This window comes from Trichechus manatus, unplaced genomic scaffold (assembly GCF_000243295.1).
Source record: "Trichechus manatus latirostris isolate Lorelei unplaced genomic scaffold, TriManLat1.0 scaffold00111, whole genome shotgun sequence".
Classification (NCBI taxonomy): Eukaryota; Metazoa; Chordata; class Mammalia; order Sirenia; family Trichechidae; genus Trichechus; species Trichechus manatus.
Window position 1 is genome coordinate 5,644,701 of NW_004444047.1, and position 19,520 is coordinate 5,664,220.

General features: G+C 48.0%; 1 protein-coding gene across 3 annotated transcripts in view; it reads left to right on the forward strand.

The window, feature by feature from the left end:
• The first annotated feature begins 401 nt into the window (after positions 1-401).
• The window catches only part of LETM1 (leucine zipper and EF-hand containing transmembrane protein 1), a 64,503-nt gene continuing 45,384 nt past the window's right edge, over positions 402-19,520 (forward strand). For 2 of the 3 annotated variants that reach the window (XM_023737983.1, XM_023737984.1), the window contains exons 1-2: positions 402-673; positions 13,924-14,374. In XM_023737983.1, the coding sequence (XP_023593751.1) occupies positions 663-673; positions 13,924-14,374 (462 nt within the window). In that variant the 5' untranslated portion in view covers positions 402-662. Of the gene's footprint in view, positions 674-13,879; positions 14,375-19,520 lie in introns of those variants that run through there. The other variant, XM_012557607.2, reaches the window with a different exon arrangement.

The following is a 19,520-nucleotide window of genomic DNA, read 5'->3' on the forward strand; positions in this document are numbered from 1 at the left end:
CCTGAGTCTAGAGTGAGTTAGGGGAAGCATCAGAAATATGTTAAAACCCGGAAACATCACAGCTGACTTGTTTATCCGAGAGATGGCATCTTCTTTATGTGCTCACTCTCACAGCCCCTGTCCCTCGTGCACTCAGGGAGGCCCCTGTGGTCGTTCTTCATGGGACCCTTGCTTGCTCTGCAGGACTGATGGTGTTGGAGGTCCCGTGGCATCCCTGGCCTCTGTCCACCAGAGCCAGCCTGCAGCACTCCCTGGGAGAGTGGTCCCACCCCGTGAGAGCCCCCGGCCTCTCCGCTTGCTTGCCGAGTGTAGCCTCCTTCTTGGGGCTTGGCCTACACGGCTTCCCCCTTGGGTGTGCAGAACCAAGGGCTGCTTCAGGCTCCCCCTTTTTTCCCTGGGGCTACCCTGAGACTCTTTATTCCCTAGTTGGGACAGACCCTTCACTTAGCTACATTCTGGAGGCTTCTAACACTCAGAACAAGCTTCCGACAGCTTATATGGAGAGGTTTCTACAAAAGACACTGGTGCTCTCTTAGACTGTAAAAGATGCTGTCAGTATAAATGGCCTGGTTTGAGATTCATTTACTTACCTTTTCTTTGTTTTTGTCGTAGGCAGTCTGGGGGACCGTGCTTGTCTCAGTTGTACCAACACCGTGGGGCTGATGAGCTGTGTGTAAGTAAATAATGTCACTTTTCACATGTCTGTTTGAAAATGGGGGCTTGGAAATGCTTGGGGTTCAGGTGTTCCTCTTGATTTTGAGGGGAACAATTTCCTACTTTCCTGTCCTTTTTTTTTTTTTCCTAAACCACACGCATTGGTGACTCTTTGGAAAATAAAAGTCTGACAGCATAGTGTAGGAAGGCTGTGAGGGGAGCTCATGGTGCTGCTGCGAGTCTAAGGGGCCCATTCGAGAAGGCCTCTTGGAGTAAGGTCGTCCATGCTTCCTGCTCCCACACTGGACCTGCTGTCCCCTCTGCCTGCATCCCTTCTCCTCCCCTAAGCTGCCCGTCTGCTGTTGTTCCTCCTTACCTGTGTGTTGACACCCATGGGTTGGCATGCCTAATGTAGCCACCTTATTCTGTGGGCCAGAAAACCCACTGCACTGTCTCCTGCTGCTCTCCTGGTTCTGCTGCCTCTGGGACACCAGGTCTGTGTCCACCTCCCCCGGACACTCTCGTAGCACATCTCAAGTTCAGAACACCTAAAACGGAGCTCGTCTCCTCTCCCCTCTGAGCCTCCCCAAGTGTCCTACGTGAGAGAGACGCAGGGGAATTGCAGGGTCTTATTCATTTAAAACTGTTGATTTACTGTCTCAATTTGGCTATGAAACTTTCTGGAGAGTGCTTCCTGGGGCAGATTTAGTTCCCCAAAGTAAAAACTTGGTTGTACTTTGCAAAAATGGTGCGACAGTGTCACACCTTGTCTAACTTCACAAGGGGGGAGAGAGAATCAAGATCAATATCAGCAGTCAGACGTACCACCTCTCTCCAACATTTTTACCAATTCTGACACCAGCTATCCTTCCTATGGCACTCTCTACTTCTTTGCTGGGTTCGATAATTCATTGCAGTGGCCACATGGAATTCACAGACCATATTCACAGTTATGGGGCTTATTAGGGAAGTGGTGGTGTTGTTAGGTGCTGTCCAATCAGTTCTGACTCATAGCGACCCTACGTACTACAGAACAAAACACTGCCCGGTCTTGCGCCATCCTCACAATCGTTGCTATGCTTGAGCCCATTGTTGCAACCACTGTGTCAGTCCATCTTGTTGAGGGTGTTTCTCTGTTTCTCTGACCCTCCACTTTACCAAGCATGATGTCCTTCTCCAGGGACTGGTCCCTTCTAATAGAGAAGTAATAGGTTACATTTCAAGATTAGGGTCAGCTTGGAAGTAACAGGAACAGCTCAGGATACAGTTCTTTGATGAGGACAGCTTCTTCTTGGCTTCTGCCCCCGGGCCTTGTGCTGTCGGCCTGGCCTCTGCCCTGCCTGGGCAAGTGTTACAAAGCTCTTTAGCTTTGCCAACAAGTGCCTAGAGGCACCCCATTCCATCAGCAAGTCTCCTGCCCAAAGGCGCTCAGCTCTCTTGCTCCATGGGTTGGCATGCCTAATGTAGCCACCTTATTCTGTGGGCCAGAAAACCCACTGCACTGTCTCCTGCTGCTCTCCTGGTTCTGCTGCCTCTGCTGCCACCTTTTCTCTGCCACTTGTCATCTCTCACCATCTCTGGTATTAGAGCTCTCTCTCTGTCGCCTGGGTCTAGGAGGTTCTCAGTGCAGGGACCCTGGGTCCAAAGGACACGCTTCGCTCCTGGCTCTTCTTGGTGGTAGTGAGGTCCTCTCTCTGCTTCTGAGATTGACTTCTTTTATGCCTAGTGGGATGGCAAAACTCACCAATTCCCTCATTAGGGTTCCATACACTTTATTTGCATGGTCCCACCCCTGCAGGGTTCCATGCACCTTATTTGTATTATTAGAAGGCTGTCCAATCCCCCTGGTGGGCCACAAACACCTTATTTGTATAATCCCTCCCTTTTGCGGGAGTCACAGAGACCATGGCTAGAAGGGCTGTGTGAAGTAAATCACTGCACTGCATGTTAAAGGCAAATACTTCATGAGCACTGTTGCCGCTTTCATGGCTTTTGTAAAGTGCTGAAGTGAGCAGGTGTGCACGTGCCTTTTTGCTCCCTGGGAGTATTTCCCTGCAGTGGGATTGCTGGGTCAGAGACTGTGCAAGAGCAGCCCCCTGCCTGGTTCATGTCTCCCTTACCAGCAGCCTCTGAAGGCCATCGCCACCTGCTGTAGACACTCCTACCTGGCTCTTTGGCTTTGATTTTAATTGGGGTCTTTTCTGATATTCAGAAGACTTTTATCATGAAATCTCTTCTTTGTTGTGATGATGTAGGCTTTAATGGATAGGCATAGCACATCTATGCTCTTGTAGAAGTGTGCTCCCAGGGAGTCCATCGTAGAGCAAACCCTGTAATCTACGAGTGGCATTTTGGGTGTCTGGGCTGGGTGAGCTGGAGGTGCCAGTCTCTGGTCAGCTAGAGCTAGTGGCTGCCATGAAGAGGTGGGCCCCCCATGGCGTGCCCTCAGATTTTTCAAGAGAAATCAGAAGTCTGGCTTTTATGTGAAGTCTTCTGGTTTTAAAGTGCTGACCACTGACTTAGTGTGGAGGGTGTCGATGTGGGCTCTCGATTTGCATGAACTGGATTTGGATTGTACCGGCCCCTTCGGTGACCCCTGCCTGAATCCACGCCAGGTGTGTTATGGGGGGTGTCGCTGTGGATGAGCCACCCCAGCACTGCAGGGACCACCTTCCTTTCTCCATTGCTGCGGTAACTCACCGTTACCGCGTTGTTTTACTCACTGAATTCTCTAATGTGCTTGAGTTTCTGGAATGAGGCCTTCACACTCCTCTTTTTTGGACCTTTCTCTGATATTCTAATCCGTTTATTCTAGATGAGCATTTGAATTATTTCACTTCTAAAAAAATCTTTTTGGGATTGTAACCACAATGTCATTTAACCTATGAAATAATTTGGGAATAGTAATTTAAAAAAATATGTAGTCTTTCCAAGGGTAAGGTGCTTGCTTTATTAAGACCCTTTCTTCTTTTCAGAAAGGGGTACGCCATTTTCCTCATACAGGTGACAGGCTTTGCTCTTGAAGGCAGTTCCCAAATGTTTTATATTTGGTGTTAATGGGCCTCCTTTTTTATTTTCTTTTCTAACCCACTTCTGACACATAGCGACCCCATAGGGTTTCCAAGGCTGTAAATTTGTGCAGAAGCAGGCTGCCACATCCTTCTCCCGCAGAGCTGCTGGTGGTTTTGAATTGCCTCCCTTTCAGTTAGTTGATTGTTTTAAACACTGTGCCACCAGGGCTGCAAATAAAATGAAGTCCTTGACAACTTCAGTATTTTCTCCGTTTATCAAGGTGTTGCCTATTGGTCCAATTGTGAGGATTTTTGTTTTCTTTATGTTGAGGTGTAATCCATACTCAAGACTGTAGTCTTTGATCTTCATCAGTAAGTGCTTCAAGTCCTCTTCCGTGTCAGCAAGCAAGCTTGTATCATCTGCGTATCACAGGTAGTTAATGAGTCTTCCTCCACTCCTGATGCCGCGTTCTTCTTATACATTCCAGCTCAGATTATCTGCTCAGCTTTCAGATTGAGTAAGGGTGTTAAAAGGATACTACCCTGATGCACACCTCTTCTGACTGTAAACCACGCAGTATCCCCTTGTTCTGTTCGAACGACTGCCTGTTTGTCTAAGTACAGGTTCCGCATGAGCACGATTAAGTATTCTGAAATTCCCATTCTTTGCAATGTTAACCAGTGTTTGTTATGTTCCACACAGTCGAATGCCTTTGCATAGTCAGTAAAACACAGGTAAACATCTTTCTGGTATTCTCTGCTTTTGGCTAAGATCCATCTAACATCAGCAATGATACCTCTCGTTCCACGTCCTTTTCTGAATCCAACTTGAATTTCTGGCAGTTCCCTGTCAATACATTGCTGCAACTGTTTTTGAATTATCTTCAGCAAAGTTTTACTTGCGTGAGATGTTAATGATATTGTTCAATAATTTCTGCATTCTGTTGGATCACCTTTCTTTGGAATGGGCACAAATACAGATCCCTTCCAGTTGGTTGGCCAGATAGGTGTCTTCCAGATTTCTTAGCATAGATGATTGAACACCTCCAGCACTGCATCCGTTTGTTAAAACATCTCAATTGGTATTCCATCAATACCTGGAGCCTTTGTTTTTCACCAGTGCCTTCAGTGTAGCTTGGACCTCTTCCTTCAATACTGTTGGTTCTTGATAATATGCTACCTCCTGAAATGGTTGAACGTCGACCAATTCTTTTTGGTACAGTGACTCTGTGTATTCCTTCTATTTTCTTTTGATGCTTCCTGGGTCGTTCAATATTTTGCCCATAGAATCCTTCAAAATTGCAACTGGAGGCTTGACTTTTTTCTTTGGTTCTTTCAGCTTGAGAAATGCTGAGCGTGTTCTTCCCTTTTGGTTTTCTAACTCCAGGACTTTGCACATGTCATTATAATACTTTGTCTTCTTGAGCTGTCTTTTGAAATCTTCTGTTCAGCTCTGCTACTTTATCATGTCTTCCTTTTGCTTTAGCTACTCTACGTTCAAGAGCAAGTTTCAGAGTCTCTTCTAACATCCATTTTGGTCTTTTCTTTCTTTCCTGTTTTTTTAATGACCTTTTGCTGTCTTCATGTATGGTGTTCTTGATGTCATCCCACAACTTGTCTGATTTTCAGTCATTAGTGTTCAATGTGTCAAATTTATTCTGGAGATGGTCTCTAAATTCAGGTGAGATAGACTCAAGGTCGTGTTTTGGTTCTCGTGGACTTGTTTTAATTTTCTTCAGCTTCAGCTTAAACTTGCATATGAATAATTGATGGTCATTTCCATCGTCAGCCCCTGGCTTTGTTCTGACTGGTGATATTGACCTTTTCCATAGTCTCTTTCCACAGACGTAGTCAATTTGATTCCTATGTTTTCCATCCAGTGAGGTCCACGTGTATAGTCGCCGTTTATGTTGTTGAGAAAAGGTATTTACAATGAAGAAGTCATTGGTCTTGTAAAATTCTATTATACAATCTCCAGCATTGTTTCTATCACTAAGGCCATATTTTCTAACTGCTGATCCTTCTTTGTTTCTAACTTTCACATTCCAATCACCAGTAATTATCAGTGCATTTTGATTGCATGTTTGATCAATTTCAGACTGTAGAAGTTGATAAAAATCTTCAATTTCCTCACATTTGGCATTAGTGATAGGTGCGTAAATTTGAATAATAGTTGTATTAACTGGTCTTTTGCTTGTAGGCGTATGGATACTATCCTATCACTGACTACGTTATACTTCAGAATAGATCTTGAAGTGTTCTTTTTAACGATGAATGTAACACCATTCCTCTTCGATTTGTCATTCCTGGCATAGTAGACCATATGATTGTCTGATTCAAAATGGCCAATACCAGTCCATTTCAGCTCATTAATGCCTAGGATATCAATCTTTATGCGTTCCATTTCATCTTTGATGACTTCCGATTTTCCTGTATTCGTACCTTGTACATTCCATGTTTCTTCTCATTTTGAGTTGTGCCACATCATCAGATGAAGGTCCTGAAAGCTTTATTCCATGTCATTAAGGTCAACTGTACTTTAAGGAGGCAGCTCTTTCCCAGTTGTATTTTGAGTGCCTTCCAACCTGAGGAGCTCATCTTCGAGCATTACAGCACTGGATGAGGGTTCCAATTTTTCTACATCCTTTCCAACACTTGTTTTCAGTATTTTTTGATAAACACCATCCCAGTGAGTGTGAAGTGGTATCGCGGTGTGGTTTTGATTTGAATTTCCCAAATAACTAATGATGCTGGACATCTTTTTATGTGCTCGTTGGCCGTTTAGATCTCTTCTTTGGAGAAATGTCTAGTCAAACCCTTTGCCCATTTTTTAATTGGGTTGTTGGTCTCATCTTTTGTTGTTAAGTACTCTGCCGTATCTGTTTTTATTTTAAAGTATTTTTATTAGGGATAGATGTTGAATTTGTTGAAGACTTTTTTTTAGCATTTATTAAGATTCATATTATAAAATAAAACACAGAAGCTGTGCTTTGTTTATAGAACTTTTTTATAAGTTCACAATTTTTAGCTTTTCCTTAGAAAGTTAAATAATGAGAACTATAAAGCTGTTCGGATGAACCGAAGCACTTCAAGTCAGGAATTACGGATGAGAGTTGAAGTTTTGTATCTGTCTCAGCACCAATCAAATTTTACTTTTTATTTTGGTCACAGTGTTAAAAATCCTGAGTCACACAGACATGTACTTGCAAGCGGTAACCGTTTCTGACAATTTTTAACAATCTCTTTTGCCGCCACAGATAGTCTTCAGTACAACTGGTCCAGACCCCTAAGGGTCAGCATCACTGACGTTCTCTAACAACTGTTGACATTCTTCATCATAGAGCTAAAGGCAGAGAGAAGCACCTGGAAGCTTGAGTAAGCAGGGAAACTGGCAGTCCCGAAACCCGGTGTAAAATGGTGGAAGTAATAGTAGTGCGTAGTAGTATGAGCGTCAGAACCTGTCTAATTTTAGGGAGGATAATGCGAATCATGATCATCCTTGGGCTGGTGGAGATCAGACATACCTCCATCCTGCAACCTTTTTACCAGTTCTGACACCAGCCATCCCTCCCATAGCACTCTCTACTTCTTTTCTGGCTCTAATAATCCGTTGCAGTGGCCATATAGAACTCACAGACCATACTTAACAATTAAGTGATTTATTAAGGAAGCAACAGGGTACCACCCAGGATCAGGATCAGGAGGCATGCAGGTGACGTCTCCCTTCTTCAGTGCGAGACAGCTCTTTCATCTCCTGTCTGCCTACAGTCCTCCTCTCAAGCCCCCTGAGGACAGGCTTCTCTTGGCCCTGCCAGCTGTCACTACAGACTCTTCCGCAGGGCCCCTTTTGGGCCTGTCTCTGTCTTCAGCATTATAGCCTGTGACCCGTGTTACAGCTCTTTTAGGAGATGCCTGCCTCCTCTCTCTCTGCTTCTGCTCTCTTCCTTCTGCTTCTGTTTTTGCTTCTTTCTGTCCGAAAAACCTTTGTGAGGCTGGCTGCATATATACACAACTCTTGTCAGTTTCAAGGCATGGCCTCTCCTAGCAGGGGGGCCATGAACTGACCAATCTCCTCTTGGTAGGCCACAAACACTTAATTAGCATAGTAGGCTATCGTTACCTCATTTGCATAACCCATTGGACAATCCCTGCAAGGTGCATACCAGTCACAGGCAGGCTGCAGCCCAGGGCCCGACAAAAGTCTCAAACCAAGTTGTTTACAGCTTATTTAGGAAATGTTGGTCAGCCTGGACAAAAGTAACAAACCCTCTGGGATAGAAAACGAGGGCAAAGGTAACTCCTCAGGGCTTAGGAGGAAAGTCTCTTAAGCTGTTTTTCTAAAGAACCAAGGCAAAGAGCCACATATGCGAACTCCTTCACCACAGACGAGAGTGCTGAACCTCATTTGGGGAAAGTCCTGAGCTGATGGGAGGCCGTCTCTCTTCTTAGATATCTATCCATTTAGTGTGACTGCTTCTAAGACTTGCTGCGGATGTGTGGATGTGTGCGTCTGGGTGCTGCCCAGGCCCCCGGGTGCTCCACACTGTCTGTGCTCTGCATGTAGTTACATGGAGCAGTGAGTTCTGCAGGACATTGGGTTGCGAGGGTTCAGATGAAGTGTTGTGGGCCTGCTGGGCATTCTCGGAGCTTGATTTTCCTCACATTCTCCAGTGACCCCGCTGATGAACACTGGGTCCTGAGAGCACGCCCCCAGGAGGTGTGCACGGCCGCGCACATTCATCTCCTGAAGCGGACTGTCATGTTCTCCCATCTGGGGCTGGAGGGTTGTCGTGCATTTCTGGAGTCACTCTTGATCGTGGTGGCTGTTTCCTTTTTTCTTGTTACCGAGGGTAACTCTGCCCCTGCTGTGTTGTGTCCTGAAGAGACGAGGGGTCTGTGGTGAGTTTCTGTCCACCCGGCCCTGCCTCTGGGTTTCTGTGGGGTGATGACATGTGCCTGGCTCAGCACAGCTGCGTCTGGAGGTTGTGGGAGCACATTACCTGGGATTAATGGCTTCCACATCTGCACCTGTGACACGTTCACAGCGGTTTACAAGTATCCCAAGAACCTGCGGTGTGGTAGGAGGAGCAGGACCTCCCTCCGCTCACACTGGGCCTGTGCCCCTCGCGTGTGGTGGGGCAGACACAGTGAGGCAACCGAAATTTCTGGACCTGAAGTGCTGTTCCTTGTAAGGCCCCACCTACCTTTTCTTGAGGGTATTCCAGAGCGACCGACTCTACCAAAAGTACCTGAAACTTTAAATGTGAATGAATTGGCCTCCCTTAGATGGTCATGTATTTACTGTTGAGACATTGCGTTCTCCCAGACTGTTCCCCCAACTGTGGAGGTGATTTACAGAAAGAAAGACAGAGACAGAAAGCTGGAGATGTCTGGTGACGGGCTGGTGGGCGACTGGCCCCCATCCTGTCCAGGTGAGGCGGGCGGTGCCTCTCAGCAGTGGCACAGTGTGGGTGCTGGCCTTCCTCGGCAATGCCTTCTGTCTGTCCTGAGCCTGCTCAAGGAAGCCAGCAGTACCCAGGCTAGTTTTGTTTGGATGGAAATTTTAAAAATATGTCATGTAATTTTATGCTTCTTGAAAATAGCTAAGCCTTTTCTGGCTTCCTCTATGCATATCACTGGTGGTAATAACTTCTTGCATGTGCTGGGCGACAGCCAGGCCTGCAGTGCGGCCGGGGTGCTCTGCTCACGGCTTTAAGGTGGCCTTTCTCTTCTTGGCCTGCAGCCAGTTGCCTCTTGCGACGCTGATACCAGGCCTTCTCATGGAAGCCACTAGCCTCCTTGCTGATCGACGGTCGGAACCAAACCAAAAAATAAAACAAACCCACTGCTATCGAGTTGATTCCGATTCACAGCGACCCTATAGGACAGAGTGGAACTGCTCCACAGGGTTTCCAAGGCTGTAATCTTTACAGAAGCAGGCTGCCACATCTTTCTCCCATGGAGCGGCTGGTGGGTTCGAACCGCCAACCTTTTGGTTAGAGGCCAAGTGCTTAACCACTGTGCCACCAGGGATCCTTGAGGGTTGGAGCATGGGGTGAGTAAACTTGGTGATGATGGGAGGTCCCGTTTGTCACATGTTCCTGTGTGTGGACACTGTCACCTCCACACTTCAAGTGATGCTAAGGCACAGAGGGTGCCAAGTGTGGCCAGAGCCTCGTGGCTGGCAAGTGGCGGAGCAGCCAGGTGAGCCTGTAGGAGTCTGCTGAACATCCGTGAGCAGGGCCGAGAGGAGCCAAGGGGTACGGCAGCGCTGGCCTCCTTCCTGTCCATGCGAGAGTGGCGGGCAAGGGCTTCTGAGGCAGGACTGCGCTGGGGCGGGGGGTGGCCAGTGAGGAGTGGGCCTGCCTTGCTCAGCAGGAGCTGCCATCTCACCTGTGAGCCCCTTGCTGGCCAATGTAGACGTCTCTGCCACACCCGCTAAAGGCAAGGGGACTTGGGGGCGTGGTGTTGTCTTGGAGAGAGCCCTCAACCAGCCCTTCCAAGGCCTGGGCACCCTGAGATGGCAGCTGCTGGGGGAGACAAACCCTGTGGCAGATCAGGTGATGCACCAGCTCATGGAGGGGGTGCACTACGCCACCCCTGCTCTCCTCACTCAGCCCACACTGGCACCCCTCGTGTCCACAGACACTTTTTATGGGTTTCTGTGAGTCTGTCGGGTTTGCGGTTCTGTAGTGGAGGGAAGAATTCGAGTCTGAGAGAGTTGCTTTGGGAAGGGTGTGTTTGATGGGGGAGTCCACAGCCAGTGATGGGTGCCAGAGCTGATCCCAGGCTTCTCCCATGTTCCACACTCTGGCCCCTCCAGGCTGGCCTCGCCCTGCACCAGCTTACTTGCCCAGCTATAGGCTGGATGCCCAGGCAGCACGTCCCTATTGTCATTCAGTATTCCCAGTCTGTAAAGCGAGTGGCGTTCTTCCAGCCCTGAGTGGCATCTTCTTGGCTGCTTTGATGTGACAGTAATAATAGCTACCATTTCTGTGGTGTTACCATATGCTGGACACTGTTCTGAGTACTTCACATATATTAACTAATTTAGTATTTACAACAGTCCTATAAGGTAGGTAATATTATCACTCCCAACCTACAAAGGAAGCTGCTGAAGCACAGAGAGGTCAAGTTACTTGTCCAAGGTCACACAGCAAATAAGCAGTGGAGCTGAACTTTGAACCTGACAGTCTAGCTCAAAGTTCAGCCTCTGCCACTGCGTGTCAGCCACATGCAGAATGGCTGGGCAGGCGAGCGGAGGCTGGGCCGTGCCAGTTATCCTCGGCCTGCCTCTGACATCATTTGGACCCATGACCCCCCATGGATAAGTTCCTGCTTAAATGGGAGTGGGAGGGAGCTCTAATGTGACAGGTGAGATCAGTAAGAGATTGTGAAAATGAAAAAGGATTGTATAGGGACGTTGTTTTAAGAGATTGTGAATGGCTTCGTGTTGTTTTGTGGTAGTCAGATGAGGGTGTCTGCTCTGCGCACAAACTCAGGCAGAGGGCGTGGCCCGGCCTCCAGGAGCTTGGATGCTCAGGTGGGCGCTCCTAGCCCTGACATTTTGCTGGTGGCACCGAGTGGGCAGCTGCCTGGGAGGAGTGGGTGGGCTGCTCCACGGACCCTGTGTCCAGGCAGCCCTGTGGACCTGGCCTGGGAGAAAGCAACTCTAACTATGAAGAAATGGCTTTCATCAACCCTGGCCGGTGATGTTTGCCCCGTTAGAGAGCAGAGCATAAGGGATGAGTTCAGACTATGGTTTCTAAATTTCTGTTTTGTGTGGTCTTTCTATTAATTGAATGAAATGATGGGAAAGTTTGGTTCTACCCAGATGTCCATTCTAGCAAGTCAAAGCTAAAATGTTAATTCCTTCAAGGTGTCCCTGAGAGCGCATAGCTAACAGAACATGCTATGTCGAGCTCAGTGGTGACCAGCTAGGATGGGGAAAGCGTCGTGCTCTTGACCTAGTGAGAAGCCCTAGCAGCTCCGCTCTGCTCTCTGAGGCAGCTCAGTCCTCCACTTTCCCTGGGCCTTGCACAGTTGGGGCCTCATACGGTCGGGCACGCACGGTCAGGGCCTCGTGGAGTCGGCCTCGCATGGTTGGGCCCACTCCCTCTCTTCCTGCTCTGGCCCTCACAGAGTCCCTGTTTCAGTGGGGAGATGGGTGTGATGGCCACAGTGAGACCTCGAGCGCTGTGGGTAGGAGGACAGGTGTGGTGGGGTGGCCGGGTAGCCAGGTGGCCTGAGTGGATTGAGGGGAGAAGCACTGTGTGTGGGGTGTCTAGGCTGGGAGTAGCCCAGAGCCTGTGGGCAAGGGCATTGCCAGAGAGCCAGTACCCTAGCAGAGAGAGGCCAAGGATGAGAGAGGAGGTGGGCTTTGGGTTGTATTCGTTTGATTTTTGCCAGTTTGCACGGAACACCTTTGTTAGCTCTGTGTAGGTGTATGAGTCACGGTCGATTCAGGCATCTTTGCTGATTTTCAGGACTGCCTCATGGGTCACAGATCTTTATAGAAGGTCACCTGTTAGGGAAGGGGACCTCCAGATCCAAACAACAAAGTCCCTGCTCCCTACCCCACTCCTAAAGCACCCCAGAGCCATGTAGCAAACCTCCATGGAGTGAGCCTGCCCAGGGCTGGGGCCAATGCAGGGGCCGCACTTTGTGTCCTCAGAGGCCGATTTGACCCCCTGTCTTGCACGCCAGGCCATTCAGTTTTGAAGTTTTAATGTCAAACTGTGATGTGTTTTCGAGCACTGGAAGCGGGCAATGGCTCTGTCTCAGACTCTGGCCCTTGGCCTGTCCTGCTGCCTTGATGATAAGTCTGCTTTAACACTGACTGGGGCGGGTGGGTGGGTGGTGTGCCCCAAGACAGTGACCGCTGACTTAGACTCCCACCCTGCCCTAGGCCCAGTCGGCGGCTTCCCCATGTCGTCACCTTGCAACCTGAAGGTGCCCTTTGCAGGAGGGGCTGAGGACAGCCAACCCAAGGGCCTGTCCAGTGTGGGCAGAGCCAGGGTGGGAGCTGCTGGGTGCAGACCCGCTCTGCCTGTTAGTGGGCGTGGCTAGCATCTTAAGAAGTTGAAGAGCTGCGTACCGTCAGAGTAGGCATCTGGGGACCTTTGGTGCGTCCTGGGCGGCAGTGAGCCTCATCGGAAGGGGCGGTTTCCCCCTGATGGCCCCACAGTTGCAGAGTCCGAGGTGGGCCTCGTTCCTGTGTTTTTTTTTTTTTTCCCCCCTTCTGGTTATAAATTTCCTGGCAAGGAAGTTTCTCATTAATGTTGTCTTTATTTATAGAGCTATTACTGTATTTCCTTTCAGGAAATCTTGTCGTTTTGGTTCTCTCTGAGAATGTGGATTGTTTTTACAAAGGAACTGTGAAGTTGTTGCTTACAGACAGTTAATTGGCATGAAGTGGGTTCAGAAGAGAGGCACTGTCACTGTCACAGGGAGACGGCCTGAGTAGGATGCACTTGCTCTCGGGCCTGGAGTTCGGGGCTGGGTTTCTGGACTCATCCCTGCTCACCCCGCTTCCTCTGGGTCAGCGTTTCCAGTGTGCAGTGTGGGCCCTGCGGTTTGTTGGCTCATGGCAGAGAATAGAGGCTTTGCTTCTTAGTGAACCAAGTGGCTGGAATGGAGATGGAACATACAGTTCCAGCCTGTGGGTGCTGGATTCTGACCGACTTTCCTGCCATGGGAAACCCTGGTGGCGCAGTGGTTAGGAGCTACGGCTGCTAACCAAAATGTTGGCAGTTGGAATCCACCAGGCGCTCCTTGGAAACCCTGTGGGGCAGTTCTACTCTGTCCTATAGGGTTGTTATGAGTCGGAATTGACTAGACGGCAGTGGGTTTGTTTTTTCTTTTTTTGGTTTCCTGCCATGAGCCTCTGCAGGATGTGTATATGGCTCAGCCTGTCGCTGCTCCCTAGGGTGCACATTCAGGAGCTGGATGATCGGTTTTAATTCAGAGGAGATGGCTTTGGAGGGCCACCTGCTGGGCAAACCTGTTAGAGACATTTGATCAGCGACTGATGGGAGGGGGTGATGCCGACCGCAGAATGCTAAATCTTGCCCAGGTGCACGGCAGGGCCCCAGCCTGTGAGAACATACCTTCCGACACTCAGCCACTGTGACACACGTGTTGTGTGATGAGGCCTGGCATGTGATCTTGGTCTCTTGCTCTTGTTGATGTGTAGTGTTCAGAGTTCAGAGAACATGACTGGACTCTCATTGCTCTTTCCCTGTTTTCCTCCTCAAAGGAATGTTAAATGTGGATGCTGTCCTCCCGTCCATCCTGTCTTCATCTCCCTCAAGAGTGTTCATTTCAGCTGTTGGACTCTGAGGCCGGAGCGCTCATGCGCAGGGGCAAGGGCGCCATGGGCCCCAGTCTCGGCAGGTCTGGTTTTCACAGGGCCATGGTCCCTTCCTGTGCGCTGCTGGCATTCATCACACCCCCTGTGGGACGACTCCATCGTGGAGAAGTCCCTCAAGTCCTTGAAGGACAAGAACAAGAAGCTCGAGGAGGGCGGCCCTGTGTACAGTCCCCCTGTGGAGGTACCAGTGAGGAAGTCCATCGGGCAGAAAGTCCTGGATGAGCTGAAGCACTACTACCATGGCTTCCGCCTGCTCTGGATCGACACCAAGATTGCGGCACGCATGCTATGGCAGATCCTGCACGGCCACACCCTGACGCGCAGGGAGCGGAGGCAGGTAAGGGAGACGCTCTTTCGCTTGTGTTTATTTCACTCTTAGAGACAAGCATGATAAAGTGAACTTCCTCAAAATACCACCACTCAATTGTAACACTGTTAACATCTTGTCTGTTCTGCCAGTGGTTTTAAACACACACGTGTTTCTTTTCTCTCAGTGCACTGATGCTGTTCTGTTGTCTCCTGGCTTCTCTTACTACTGTTGAGAGTTCTGCTGTCTGATTGCTTGTATTTCTTTTGCAGGTAAAATGCCTTTTCTGACTGATTGCTTTTCAGATCTCTGTCTTTAGGGCTGTGTGAGCTTGTTTTAGTGAGTTTGTTTTTATTGAATGTTAGGGATTTGTCCTCTCAACTCAGATTTTGCATCAGTCATCAGCTCTAGAACATGATCAGACATCAGCTGCTGCACTTGATTGCCTGCCAGCTCTAGAACTTGATCGCCTGCCAGCTCTAGAACTTGATCGCCCGCCAGCTCTAGAACTTGGGTGTCCATGAGTGCTAGAACATGGTCAGCCATCAGCTCTAGAACTTGGTCACCCGCCAGCTCTAGAACTTCACTGTCCATCAGTGCTAGAAACATGGTCAGCCATCAGCTCTAGAACCTGATCACCCGTCAGCTCTAGAACTTGGCTGTCCATCGGCGCTAGAACATGGTCAGCCATCAGCTCTAGAACTTGATCGCCCGCCAGCTCTAGAACTTGACCATCCATCGGCGCTAGAACATGGTCAGCCATCAGCTCTAGAACTTGATCGCCCGCCGGCTCTAGAACTTGGCTGTCCATCGGTGCTAGAACATGGTCAGCCGTCAGCTCTAGAACTTGATCGCCTGTCGGCTCTAGAACTTGACTGTCCATCAGTGCTAGAACATGGTCAGCTATCAGCTCTAGAACTTGATCACCTGTCAGCTCTTGGGCAGTTGGGGGCTTTTGGTTAGGCAGTGGTTGCACCAGCTCGTTCTGTCCTCCATGTCTTTTAAAATATTTTTCCTGTTTTCTGTCTCTGTCTCTCGGGACTCCCACCTAGATATTTCCCTTCTAGTTTGTTATTTCTCTTTTTAGCTGAATTAATCTGTTTAATTTATCCATTGGGATTTTACTTTCAGTTACTATATTTTTGTCTCTAGAAGTTTGATTTGTATCATAAATTGTTTTAATATTTGACAGCTGTTTTATAATTAGTTTCCTTTATAATACTCTGCCTTTCACGTTATTATTTTGTGAGGAAAATATACACTCGATTAGGGTTTTTATCAGTCAGCTTGGTCTTTTTTTATAGGGTTTTGTTCTTTTTTTGAGTTTTAGATTCCACCTTTTATGTCTCCAACCATTATAAATATAGTTACTTTATAGTCTGAATTCAGTATTTCTCCTTCCTGATGTTCTTGGGGCTGGATCCTGCTCTTGATTGTGTCTGTTGACTTTTACTCATGGTGAGTGAGGTGTGTGCTGTAATTTTGGACTGTGAGTTTATCCTCAGAGGGATTTTATCTGTGGAAACCCTGTGTAGTTTGGGTGGTTGCTTCTAGGGGTTGTGTGGGCCCTGCACTCCTCTCAGGGAAGGTGCAGTCCCATGTGGGAGTTTAGGCCTCATTCCAGGCCACGGCCTCCTGCACCCAAGCTTTTATGTGACTGCAGCTCACCTGTCCTCCCTCCCTTCTTCCCAAGAGTGTCAGTTGCCTCTTTGTGTTTAGCTCCTGGGCCTTTCCGTTACTTTCTTGTGGGCTTTGCTATTTATTTATTTTTAAATAACCTTTTAATTTTTGGAATTATTTTAGATTTACAGAGAAGTTGCACACACAGTGCAGAGAGTACCTGTAGACCCCGCCCAGCTCCTGATTCACTCATGCTTCCTCTCACAGTACACAGTCCATTCGTCACAGCTAAGGCACCAGCCCTGGCACAGTCCTGGTAACTAAGCCCAGAATTTGTTTGGATTTCCCGTTCTCCCACAGTGCCCTTCTCTGGCCCAGGACCCCACCCAGGTCACCACGTGGTCTTCCCTGGTCTGTCACCACCGTGATGGCTGTGAGGAGGATGGCCAGGTGTCCTGAGGAGTATCCCTGGGAACAGAGGCGATGGCTGTCCTCCTCACCTCCCGCATGGCCCCCGACGTGCCCTCACTGGGGAGCTGGCCTTGGCCACTCGGTCAGGGTGGTGCTGCCAGGCCCCTTACTGTAGAGTGCCCACGGCCCCTCCGAGCGTGGAGACGCATAGTCCCATAGCTCTGCACTTGCCACGGCCACTGCCCTGAGCCCGCACTCAAGCTCTCTGCCTTCTTGGTGTTTCCTGGCCACGTGGGTGTCTCCCAGGCATCTCAGAGCTGCGTGTGTAAAACTAAACTCCACTCCTCTCTTTGCCCCGACCTGTGCCAGCCCTGCCCCATCCCTCTGGCATGTCTTCTGGAGGCCCCACTCTCTCCTCCAGCACACAGCCAGCTTACCAGACTCTGGCTAGTCTGCTCTGCACCACCTCCACCACTGCCACCCGGCCACCCCTCCTGCCCCTGGGGTGTTGCCAGAGGTCCCCTGTGTTCCCTTGAACTGCTGCTGTCTGTCCTCCACACACTAGCAGGGGTGATCCTTTGACAGCAGATATTGTCGGCTCATGTCCAGTACCCTCCCGGGCCTTCCTTCCCTTAGGGAAAAGCTTCCCAGCCTCGGGCCCCACGTGCTCCGCCCCTCATGCTGTGACCATGCCTGCTGCTGCTCCCCCATCACTGCGAACAAGCCCTGGACCCCTGGTGTGCTGCAGAGCCTGTGCCCCATGTGCCTTCTACATTACCTTTGTGTGAGGTCACCCTGAGCACCCATTGGAGCCCAGGCAACCCACTTCTTGGTCATGCAGGCCTAGGCCCCCTTTGCCCGCATAGTCTCTGGGTGCAATGCTGGGTGGGGGAGGGCATGACCGCATCTAGAGCCAAAATGTCCGTGCACATTTTGTTCAGGTTTCACGTCTGAAGCCCGTCAGTGCACTGCTGGTCGTGTGTCCTGCAGGTTTTTTTTTTTTTTACCTTCTTAAAGGTAATTTGTACAGTGCCTAAACGTGCCACAAGACAGTGGCATTTGTAATCCTGCTTTTTTTTTAAAATTGTGGTGAAAATATACACAAAACATTAACCAATTCAACAATTTCTACATGTGTGTTTCAATGACATTACATTCTTCATGTTGTGCAGCTATTCTCGCTGTCCTTTTCCAAATTATTCCACTGCCATCAACATAAACTCACTGCCCCCTAAGCAAAACCTTCCCCTTTTTTCCTAACTTCCACCCCTAGTGACCACTATAACATCTGGTTTCTACATATTTGCTTATTTAATGTAAGTGATACCATACGGTATTTGTCCTTTTGGGACTGGCTTATTTCGCTCAGCATGGTGTTTTCAAGGTTCATCCGTGTTGTGGCATGGATCAGGACTTCCTTTCTCTTTATGGCTGCGTAGTATTCCATTGTAGGCATGCACCACATTTGGTCCATCCGTTCATCTGCTGATGGGCAGGTAGGTTGTTTTCTACCTTTTGGCTCTTGTGAATATGCTTCAGTGAACACTGGTGTACAGATTTGTTTTATATTCCTGCTTTTATTTCTTCTGGGTGTATACCTAAGATTGGGATTGCTGGGTCATATGGTAGTTCTATGTTCAGCTTTTTGAGGAACCTCTAAACTGTTTTCCACGGTGGCTGCACCATTTTACATTCCCATGAGCAATGGATGAGGGTTCCAGTTTCTCCACAACCTCGCCAACCCCTGTTGTTTTCTGTTTTGTTTTTTTTGGTCACTGCCATTCTAATGGGAGTGAGATGATATCTTATTGTAGTTTTGATTTGCATCTCCCTAATGGATTCCCTGGGTAGCAGCAACCAGTTAAGGCTTGAGTACACATTCGCTGAAAGGGTGGCGGTTTGAACACATCCATAGGTGCCTCAGAAGACAAGCCGGACAATCTGGAGCATTTCTGCCCTGCACACGTGGGTTTGCCGTGATTCGGGACCGACTCCATGGGAACTAACAACAGCAACAACAATGGCTAATGACATTGAACATCGTTTCATACGCTCGTTGGCCGTTCGGGTCTCCTCTTTAGTGAAATGTCTGTTCGAGTCCTTTGCCCATTTTTTGATTGGGCGATTTGTCTTGTTGTTGTTCAACTGTAAAAGTTTTATATATATTTTGGATATTAGACCTTACTGGGTATATGGTTCCTGAAAATTTTCTCCCAATTTCTCAAGTTGTCTTTTCACTTTGTTGGTAAAGTCCTTTGATGAACAGAAGTGTTTAATTTTTATGAGGTCCCATTTACTTACTTTGTCTTTTGCTGTTCCTGCTTTTGTTGTCATATTCTGATAATCCATCATTAAAAACTAGGCCCTGCAGCCACACTCCTACATTTCCTTCTAAGAATTTTATTGTTTTGGTTTTTACATTTAAGTCCTTGATCCATTTTGAATTGATTTTTGTGTGTGGTGTGAGGCTTGGATCCTCATTCATTCTTCTGCATGTGGAAATTGGATTTTGCCAGCACCATTTATTGAAGAAACTCTTCTTTCCCTCCCTATTGAATGGACTTGGCACCCTTGTTGAAAATCAGTTGAACGTAGATGTATGGATTTGTTTCTGGGTTCTCAATTATATTCTGTTGATCTATATGTCTATTATTATACCAGTACCAGAATGTTTTAATTACTGTGGCTTTATACTATGAAAAGTGTGAATCTTCCTACTTTATTCTTCTTTGTAATTCTGCATTTATACTCATAAACATTTTTTTTAAATTTTATTTATTTTGTTGCTGTTGTTGAGAATATACACAGGAAAACGTACACCAGTTCAACAGTTTCTACATATACAGCTCAGTGACATTGATTACATTCTTCAAGTTGTGCAGTCATTCTCACCCTCCTTTTCTGAGTTGTTCCTCCTGTTAACATAAACTCACTCCCCCTAAGGTTCCTAGCTCATCTTTTGAGTTGCTGTTGTCAGTTTGATCCTACATAGATAGTTCTTAAAAGATCATAATACTCAAGGCAGATATTTTTTTTTTCTCTTTTTTTTTTATTGTACTTCAGGTGAAGGCTTATAAAACAAATAGTTTCTCATGAAACAGTAGTACACATGTTGTTTTATGACATTGGTTAACAACCCCACAAC